Source organism: Microtus ochrogaster, unplaced genomic scaffold (assembly GCF_000317375.1).
Source record: "Microtus ochrogaster isolate Prairie Vole_2 unplaced genomic scaffold, MicOch1.0 UNK29, whole genome shotgun sequence".
NCBI classification, from domain to species: domain Eukaryota; kingdom Metazoa; phylum Chordata; class Mammalia; order Rodentia; family Cricetidae; genus Microtus; species Microtus ochrogaster.
Window position 1 is genome coordinate 1,667,351 of NW_004949127.1, and position 10,411 is coordinate 1,677,761.

General features: G+C 47.2%; 1 protein-coding gene across 1 annotated transcript in view; it reads left to right on the forward strand.

Moving 5' to 3' along the window:
• Positions 1–10,411, forward strand: part of Snx31 (sorting nexin 31) — a 37,331-nt gene that overhangs the window by 16,357 nt on the left and 10,563 nt on the right. The window contains exons 5-9 of the mRNA XM_005368121.2: positions 2,162–2,272; positions 4,054–4,144; positions 4,984–5,071; positions 6,242–6,311; positions 8,613–8,705. Coding sequence (XP_005368178.1) covers positions 2,162–2,272; positions 4,054–4,144; positions 4,984–5,071; positions 6,242–6,311; positions 8,613–8,705 — 453 coding nt within the window. The remainder of the gene's footprint in view (positions 1–2,161; positions 2,273–4,053; positions 4,145–4,983; positions 5,072–6,241; positions 6,312–8,612; positions 8,706–10,411) is intronic.

The window sequence follows — 10,411 nt, forward strand, 5'->3', positions numbered from 1 at the left end:
CATCCTGTTCTGTTTTCTCCGCCTACCTAAGGGTTGGCCTATGAAATGGGCCTAGGCAGTTTCTTTATTAATAAGAAATCACTCCCACATCAGGGCTGCAGCACCTATGCCAGATAATAGCCTGTAACTTCAGTTCCAGGAAGATCCAGTGCTGCCTCTGGCTTCTGCATGTGTATGTGTGTGCACGAGCGCGTATGTGTGTACATGCACACACACACACAGAATTAAAAAGAAAAAAATTATTTAAGGTAGAAATCTTGTGGCTCATTGAATGCCAGTACACATGAAGATAAGTTTGGCAAGTTCTTATAGGAGTACATTACAGCTTTTGTTTTCTTGCCTTAAGAAAATATCTCTTGTGGGCTATCTTGTGTTGTAGTTCTGTTTTGTATTAATTCTTCCAACAATTTTAAAGGATTTTGGCCTAGTTTTAGGGCCTTGGGATTTTGACTGTCTAACTTTGTATAAAAGCTTTTTACCTCATAACTTTGCTCTGTGGTGTCTCTTTTCTGGGTTCTGATGTAGTGTTCACTTTGGCAATGATGTTATTTTTCTTTTCCATTGTTTGCCCATGAACTTTGCGAGCTCACTGTTGCATTCATTTTCCCACCTCTTAGCTGCTGTCTGTCTGTCTGTCTGTCTGTCTGTCTGTCTGTCTCTCATTGAGATCTTCATATGGAGACACGTTCCTTTAGTAGCACCACCACCATCCTTATCCGCAGGGCCTAATGCTTCCTCTGAACATGTATGTCCATGCATTGGTCATGCTTTCTTCTCTTTTGCAATTTTTTTGATTGATCCAGCTCTTGACAGTTCCTTGGCCCTTGTGTCCTGACTAGCTGTTGGCCGATGCACACTGCTGTCGTTGAGTCCCTGGAGTCTGAGCTATTCCTGGATCTTGGGTCTTGTCTCTCATTAATCCTCCACCCTAAGACCCTGCAACCTGCTCTGTCTAGCGGTGATGTTTAAGCCACAGGGCTTCTTCCTGTGACCTAGTATTTTAAATGTTTCTATCCATTCAGACAAGCTGCTGGAGATCTGGCTTGGTGATGGTGAATCTGGCTCTGGAGCAAGAGGTGATATTTTGATTTCTGTGACTTGGGATGACACATTCAAACTCTCCCCTCCCCTCTTCTCCCCTCTTCTCCCCTCCCCTCTTCTCCCCTCTTCTCCCCTCCCTTCCCCTTCCCTTCCATTTTCATTGACTTTTTCCTCTCCTTCTCCTCCTCTCTTTCCCAGTTCCTATTCTCCTCTCTTTTCTACAGCGCTCACTATGTATCTCAGACTGACCTTGAACTCGTAATCTTCTTGTTTTCTCCAACTGCTAGATTTATACATGGCAGGGACACTGAGTTTATTTAGTTTCTTTATGTACCAGTTTCTCCAGCTGGAAAATGGGGAACAGAGCTCCTGTTTCTGGCTGTTTTGAGGACTGTGGCACATTGCTGCCTCGTGGGAGGTCAGCACTCTAGTGGCTGATGCCAGTCCCGTTCCCTCTTTAGTGACCACGTACCTCTTCAGATGGCTCCTGAGTCATGCTTGGCTAAGCCCTTGGGATGAACTTCCCTGAGCCAGGTTATGTGGGATGGACTGGGGCCTTTGGTCGCGTTGTGACCATGCTGAACAGACACACAGAGTGTCCTGGGCTTAGGCCTGGGACTGTTTTTCCAATTTTCAGAGATGGCTTCTATTTTTGTTGTTTTCATCTTAGCTTCAAAAGGCAAACAGGGCAGAGGAAGCCTTATTCTCAGCGGTGTCTTTAAAAGAGGTTTACATCAAAATTTTGAAAAGGAAATTAAGCTCGAATCGGGAAAGTGGTCCTGTTAGGCACGTGTCCTGTTTTATCTCGTTTTATGTTCTACACTATACGTATTGAGGGGTTGCTGTCAATCAGTACTTCACTAGAGGGACAGAAGCAAAGGATGCTCAGATTGGCTCGTGGACTCTGTTGACTTGAGGTGACAGAAAAATCTCCAGGTATATAAAGAAATGTACCAGACTGTGCACTGCAGGTTCCCATGGAGAGACACAGCCTTGTTAAACCTCAGCACTTGGGTGCTCTCTCCTCAGTGCTGGCTCCCTGCACACAGTGGGGGCAGGCAAGGACTGCTGGCTCTCTCTGAGATGGGTGTGAAACTGATGGCTGCCTTTTTACTTATAGCACACATTGAACATCACCACCAAGCAAGCCACTTTGGATGTGTTTCTGCCCAATGGAAAGAGCGTTAACGTGGAGGTTCTAACGTCAGATACAGCCGAAAGGGTCCTTGAGGTAAACTCTGCTTAGCATCAGCTCCAGGGGATGCAGAAACAGGTCTTATGAGGTGGAGACTTGAATGTGATTCCTGCCTGTCGCTTCCTCTGGGGATGGTTTATCTGCAGAGGTGACACACAGAAATCATCCCCAAAGAGAAACTGACTCAGAAAGCCAAGGTCTAGCCCATCTTCGGTGGGGGAGGGCTCCTTGATTTTGCCCTCTCGAGACCTCTGAGGTTCTCCTAAGGTTGTGGCTACTTCCCTGGCACTCACCAGACTGGGTCCTGGTAACAGGCAGAAGGCTGTGTCTCAGGATGCTGCAAGGATGGGAACAGGAAGGAGGGCGGTGCCTGGCAGAGTCCGGAACAGGGCATACCCAGTGTGTATTGGCAGGCGAGCCTGGCAGGGAGTGGTGGGGCACTTCTTTTTTTGGCAGGGCAGGCGGTCTTTCTTGAAGACTTCTCCTCTCACACCCGGGAAGCTCCAGAAACTGCATTCCATAGGATCTAATGCTGGGCACCCCCAGGAGCTGCATTTAATATGGTCTAATGTTGGGTACCCCCAGAAGCTGCTTTCCATGAGGTCTAATGCTGAGCACCAAGGGCTTGACCTGAGTCTGAATAATTTTGAGGATAACAAAAACATTCTCCTGGTTCAGATGTGGCTATCAGCAGCTCTGCCTTCTGGGCTGTTTCCCTCTGCCCAGCTGGGCTGCCGTCTTCCCAAGTCTTAAATGTGTAGCTAGGCAGAGGAGAGGGTGGCCTCTGGTCCCTACGAAGGGAAGGTGAATGGAGGTGGATTTCTGGGAGGCTACACTCTGGCAAATATGAAGCCACAGATGTTGAAACGAAAAGCAGCTGTTGTCAAAGAGGACCACCCTGGACCTGGAGTTGCCGGTGCCCATGGGGCCAAGGTTACATATAATGGTGTCTGAAGTTTACGCTGGACCGAAGCCGTGGTGAGTTAAACTTGATCATGGCAGGAAGCATCAAAGAGAAGCAAGCCTGGGTGCCAAAGAAGGGAGGGTACCAGCATGGGCATGTTTATATGCCACCAAACAGTGGAAAGTGCCTGCCTTCTGCTTGGTGTGCACAGCAGTGCAAGCCCCAGGGCCGGATGCTTGCGGAGAATGCCTCCATCCTCCATCCGACGACAAACACTAGAATAACCCAGGACATATGTCCACATCCAAGTCAGGACAGCCAGTCCTAGTGGGCCCAGGGTGTCCCCTGAAGTAGCACTGGCTTGGATTCTACCCACTCTAGTTTCCTAGGTCCCCAAGATTGTCTAGAGCAAATGTGTCATTAGTTACTTCTCTAGATGTCCCTACAGAGACAGTTTCAGGGAGAAAGGTTTGTCTTGGCTCATGGTTTGGGAGGGTGCAGTCTATCACGGTGACGCTCACGGTGACGCTCACGATGACCGGAATGTACAGCAGTGACTTCTCATGTCCCAGCAGATCAGGAGAGAGAATCTGGGCTAAAAGTAAAACTGGCTCATAGCCTTTTGGTCCCAGGCCCACAAATGACAAGGACTCCAAGTAAGAGTTCCCATGATCCCCAAAGGCAGTACCACCAGCTTGGGTACCACGACTTCAGATGCAAGAGCCTGTGGAGGCCGTTTCAGATTCAAACTGTAACAAATATGAGTGAATTTTAGATTCCAGAACGTCTCTCTGAGTGCTTATTGGCCTGCAATGCACTTGCTGCCGGTGTGTACTGCTCTCTTCCAGTTCTGCCTCCACAGCCTGAAGCATGGCCCTTGCTGAATTCTCCCCTTTGCTTGTTCCTGGTGCAGGTGGTGGCGCAGAAACTTGGACTGTATCCGGAGCTCTTGGGGTACTTCGGCCTGTTCCTCATCCGGTGCTTCCCGGAGGGCAAGCTCTCTGGTAAGATGGAAAGGTGCAGCAAACAGGATGGGTGGTGTGAGCAGGGGCTTTCTTTACTTCTTATCTTAATATTAACCCTCCTATCATACACCCAACAGAACGTGGTTAATACCTCTCTCTGCGCTTTTCTATACGTGGTTTCCATAATGAACACAGGTTAGAGAAAGCAGGAGGATACAGAGGTTGAAGAAATGGGTAACAAAAATGCTGTCAAGTCAGTGTTGCTCAGATTAGACCTGAACCAGCAGAGGGAGGAGGCTTTGCTGTAGACCAGGCCTCAAGAGACAGGGTTGAGAGTAAAGATATAGTTGGCTGCAGAGAAGGAACAGCAGAACTGGATCCAGAACCAAGACAGGAGGTCCAGATGGGCAAACAGCATGTGGACAGGCAGACAGCAGCCGAGTTAGCTGGGGTATCAGGTGACGGGTTGGTGTGGGGCATGCCATCAGTACTGAGAGACATTCATCACTTTATAGGACCCAGGTGAGGGACTTCTACTCGTCTATTAAGTTTTGGAGCTTTGTTTGGTTTTAATATACGCATGTGCCCCATGGCCTTAATTCTTCCTGATAGGGCAGCCCCCTTTCTACTATGAAGAAGTCATTTCTCAGTCTGTGCTGGATGGGTGACGTAAGACAGATGGTGGTGTATGGTCTGCCTTGACTTTGTCAATGTCCACCCTCAAAATGAAGTAGACAGCAAAACAAACACAACAAAACACTGTAAAATGGAGTTTCTAGGAGCAAGGCGCAGGCTGAAAAAAAAAAACAGTTTTATACAATGCGGGGTAACTCGGAGTAGGGCATAGCCTGACCTCCACACTGCCTTTCCCCCTCTAGTTGTGAAGAAGCTGGCTGACTTTGAGCTACCTTACACTAGCCTTCAGAGTTCCGAGGCGGAAGACTGGAAGATAGGGCTCAGAAAATGGTGAGTACCTGTGAGAGATGCCACTGCGTGAGAATCTGTCAGTCTCACCGGACTTGAGAGGCAGGTGGGTGTGGAGCGGCCTGAAACAGAGTGGCCAGAAATTGCTGACCATGCTTTGCCGAGCGATGGGCGACTAGCTGTAGTAAGGGAAGGATGTGTTGCTAATCCAGGCAGATCAGATGTCTGGTAACTGTGATATTCCTTGAAGGCAGAGGGGGTGGCTCAGCCAGTTTGGACTGAATTTGACCCCCTTACGCATTCGGCTCACATTCCTGAAGGCTATGTGCCAGGGCCACCCACATTTAATTCCTAGATTAGAAGGACACAGTGTCTCTGCAGAAAATGCTGTTATTTTGCAAGGAAATGGAAGTCCCAGCAAGAACAAATCAACAAGGAAATCTCAGTGAAGGCAGAGTGCTTTCCCAGCCTTGTCCAACAACCTGCGACCCCAGCCTTCGTTACCATGACTGTGTTGAATGGCTACTCACATTGGCTCTGTTCATCGTAGTTATTCTGTAATCTGGGGATACAAACTTTAAGAAGAAAAAAAAGGAGCCTTGAAATCCAGGAATAGTGATGTACTTGACCAATGAGACCTCACTGGGTCTAGCTTGGGGCTTTGAATTCTAAAGGGTTAATCCCAGCTACTCAGAAACGTTTGAGAAATCGCTAAAACCTTTTGTACTGGATATTTGAGAAGAGGAAAGGACTCTGCCTCCATCTAAGGGTTTAGACTATCCCGGAGCTGCTTCCAATGCTGTGTGTCTGAGCGCAGCTGTTCCTAGGTCAGAGGATACACGCTGAATGAGACCCAGTTCGCCACGCTTTCAGTCAAGTTATTTGAGCTCCTTAAGCCTCAGTTTACATATGTGTAAAATAGGAGAACAATCCTCCTAGAACTATTGTCAGTATTAAGGCAGTCCCACATGCTCAATACATTTTGTTAATGTTTATTGTTGTCATATCGATAAGAACGATGACAGCGTACCAGCTAAAAACTCACATACAGAGGAAACAGGACAAGGACAGAGCAGGGATACAGGGACACATCAGAGGTTAGGCAAGTACAGTGGTATAGGTTTATGGGAGAAGCGGACCCAGTTCCCAGGGTGGAGCATCGAACTCTGCATACATCCCTAGGTGTTCATCGGGGATCATGTAATCGTGCAGGTACCTGGACCCCGCCCTGGACTCCGTGCTGATGGACTGCAGAGCGGCTGGAGACCTGCTGTACATGCAGGTGAGGTTGGCGCTGGCCACTGGGGCTGGAACTGCACAAGCCCCTCCGATAGAATGGGACGGCATTCCCACAGAAGTCACACGCGTTCTCCTGTGAGCTTTAAACCTTTAGATTACGTACAACACCGAGTTCATGAAAACGCCATACAAGCAGTTGTTACCTGCTTTGTTTGGGGAACAGTGATGAGAAACCGGTGGGTGCACATCCGTGTAGACACGCTTTGACTCCACCTCTCTGTTACCCCCGCGTGTTCAATCCAAGGATGTGAAACCCACAGATTCTGAGTGCGAACATGTGTGTGTGTTTGCTGCTAACCATCAGTTAAACTATCTCATTTTTGTATACAATAGCAGTAGTGGTTTTATCAATATACTTTTCCCCACACCTTTTTTGTTTTGTTTGTTTTAAGACAGGGTCTCACTGTATAGCTTTGTCTGGCCTGGAAGCTGCTATGTAGACCAGACTGACTCCGAATTCGCAGAGATCCTCCTGCCTCTGCCTCCTGAGTGATGGGGTTATTGTGTTTGGCTCCTTGTATTTATGAATCTTATATGTGGTTTTAGATTTGTATTGCCAAGTTACTTCTAGAAAGTTGTATGAATTTAATCTATTGCGTATCACACCGTTTCTCTCAACCCGTCAGCTCTAACTGTGCATGTTTTAGCCTTGTCAAGTCAAGAGGCAAAACACTCTGATTACTAGTGAGACAGTGTATGCATGCATATGCCATCTGGAAACCCTCTTGGTCAACTGTCAGTATTGACCTGTGCTCCGTTTTTGGTGATTTTATGTGTGTCCTGTTGTTCTCTGTAAATATTAACCCTTTGCCTGCTTTAGTGCTTACTTTTTAGCTTAGTTCCTGGTGTCTTGTGTACAGAAATTTGTACTTATGTATAACTACATATGATCTTGCTATTATATCTTGTTTTTGTTTTTTTTTTGCTTTTGTTTTTGTTTTTCGAGACAGGGTTTCTCTGCGGTTTTGGAGCCTGTCCTGGAACTAGCTCTTGTAGACCAGGCTGGTCTCGAACTCACAGAGATCCGCCTGCCTCTGCCTCCCAAGTGCTGGGATTAAAGGCGTGCGCCACCACTACCCGGCTTGCTATTATATCTTAAAAGGATGGTCTTTCCATCAAGATAAACACATTCATCTTTAATTTTCTGCTTTAAAAAAGATTCATTTCTTTTTTTTTTTTTTTTTTTTTTTTTTTGGTTTTTCGAGACAGGGTTTCTCTGTGGTTTTGGAGCCTGTCCTGGAACTAGCTCTTGTAGACCAGGCTGGTCTCGAACTCACAGAGAAAAAGATTCATTTCTTAAAATCATACATGAGCATGTCTGTGTATAGGTTTGTGCATGGAAGTGCAGGTGGCTGTGATGACCAGAGGCTTTGGGTCCCTGGGTCTGATGTCACAGGTGGCTGTAATGACCAGAGGCATTGGGTCCCTGGATCTGATGTCACAGGTGCCTGTGAACCATCTCATACTCTAAAGACCAGCATATGTTCTTAACTGCCAAGCCATCTCCCCCACCCCTTTTCTGCCTTTAATGGTGTTTTATACCTTAATCTCTTAGGAAGTTATTTGACTGGATGGTACTGAAGTTACTTTGACTTTCTTTGCCAAGTATTCTTTTTTTTGCTTTTTTGAGACAGGGTTTCTCTGTGGTTTTGGAGCCTGTCCTGGAACTAGCTCTTGTAGACCAGGCTGGTCTCGAACTCACAGAGATCCACCTGCCTCTGCCTCCCAAGTGCTGGGATTAAAGGCGTGCGCCACCACCGCCCGGCTTTGCCAAGTATTCTTATTGTCCTAACTGTAGAGAATCTTTCCTCCTTGGTAATTTAATTGGCACTAGGCCAGCTGTGGCCTGCATTCCAGGTATCCAGGCACTTTGGAGGTGGAGTTTGAGGCCAGCCTGATTTATCTATATAAAGAGTGCTCAATATTAAGACCTTATCCCAGGTCTGGAGAGATGGCCCAGGGGTTAAGAGCACTGACTGCTCTTCCAGAGGACCTGGGGTTCAATTCCCAGCACCCACATGGCAGCTCACAACTGTCTGTAACTCCAGTTCCAGGGGATCCAACACCTTAATTCAGACACACGTCGGCAAAACAATACCAATTGCACATAAAATAAAGGTAAATTTTTGAAAAGACCCCGTCTCAAAACAAAACAACAAAAAGACAGTCTTTATAATCTGTCAAATCATTATGTAGATCCATTTGGGTCTAGGTTTTTAGCCCTTTATATAGGTTAATTAATTTTTACTAAGGTTGCTGATTATATAATTATCCTGTTTTTAAGGCAGTGCAGGACATTGAAATAGAATGGGTGAAACCCACACAGGTTCAGAGGGAGGAACTGAAGGCACTCCAGGAGAAAGAGAATCAAACAGAGGTGAGTGTTGCATTGTAGCAAGAGCTGTCCCTTGGAAGCGAGCTCCAGCACATGCTAGCCGAGCTCCTGCACACACTAGCCGAGCTCCCACACGCGCTAGCCCGAGTTCCCGCACACGCTAGCCCGAGTTCCCGCACACGCTAGCATCCAGTGTTGCTATCAGTGACAAACCTATCGAGCACTGAAAACGGGGAGTTCCTCCCCTGATCTTTCTGACTCTATAATTAGGAAAAGTTTACTGTGTAAGGACTCTGAAAGCATACAGTGTATCGAGTCTTTGGCCCAGTTAACTAATATAGCTCCTCCACACCATTATATAAGGGTCGAGTGTTCTCCTTTGGGGTTGAGATTATCATGCAGCCAGCCCGTTCCCTTTCACCGGAAGTCAAGCTGTTAACAGCTTTCTCTGCTATGAATCTCTTCGGCAGCAAGCACCACATGTAGACCCAGGCCTGCGTCTAATTTACACTGCCTCGTCCTCCTCCTGTGTGAACTCCCGGAGATGGGACAAACACATAAGCTAGGACCGTGTGCTCCCGCAAGGAGGCCGAACTGAGGATGAGTGAAATGACCCAAAGGAATTTGATATAAACCAGAGATGAGCTAATTGGGACTCTGGCCCACTGTTCTTATAAATAAAGTTTTGTTGGCACACAGCGGCACCTTTTCATTTATGTGTGTCTAAAGTCATTTTAGTGCTGCGGTGAAAGAGGTATGGTGTTGCTATAGAGACAGTAGGCTCCCTGATGGCCTTACACATCCTAGGCTAGTGTTCACACTGGAGCACCAGCCCCAGGCTCTAGTGTGTGTTTCCTTAAAGAGCAGTGTGGGCATCTCAAGTGAAAATAAGTAAACATGCTATCCATGGCTATGTGCGTCGAGTTGGCTTTTTAAGGTACTTTGTGTTACTTAAAAGATTTGTTTTTATTAGTGTGTGTGTGTATGTGTGTGTGTGTGTGTGTGCGCGCGCGCGTGCGTGCGGGTGCTCACAGAGGCCAGAAAAGGGCATCAGATTCGGGAGTTGGTGTTAACCAGTGGTGGGCTGCCTGGTGTGGGTGCTGGGAACTGAACCCCTATCCCCTGCATAAGAGCAGCAAGTGTTTTAACCACTGAGCCATCTCTCTGGCTCCAGATATAATGTTCTTAAAAGAATGGTGTCTTCAAGTGTATAATCCTTAAGAATTCTACCCTCTGGTTTCCACGGGTTAGCACCTCCTGTAGAATGGCCAGGGCCAACGGGTGTCTGGAGTAAGTACACTGGGTACAGTTAATATTCATCAACCGTCTCCCGACATAGCTTTACTTTTAATTAAATACGTTCACTTCCTTTAATCCATAACAGCTAGAAGTTTATTGACTTTTCAAAAGGTCCTCCTTCCTTCTCCCTTCTTTTCCTGCGGTGCTGGGGACCGAACTCAGGCCTCATACACACTGGCAAGAGCTCTGCCTCTGAACCATCCCGGCCTTTATTTCAGATTTTTTTTAAAAAAGGACAAGAGTTGTGCCAGGAGATAGCTCAGTGAGTGAGAGAACTTGCCGCTCTTGCAGAAGACCCAGGTTTGGTCCTCACACGTGCATGCTGGTTCACAGCATCAGCAGCACCCACACCCCACCCCAGGAGATCCGCTGTCCTCCTCTGACCTCCATGGACACACACAAGATGCACACGCTTGCAGGCAGGCGGAACCCTTCCTATATCTATATCC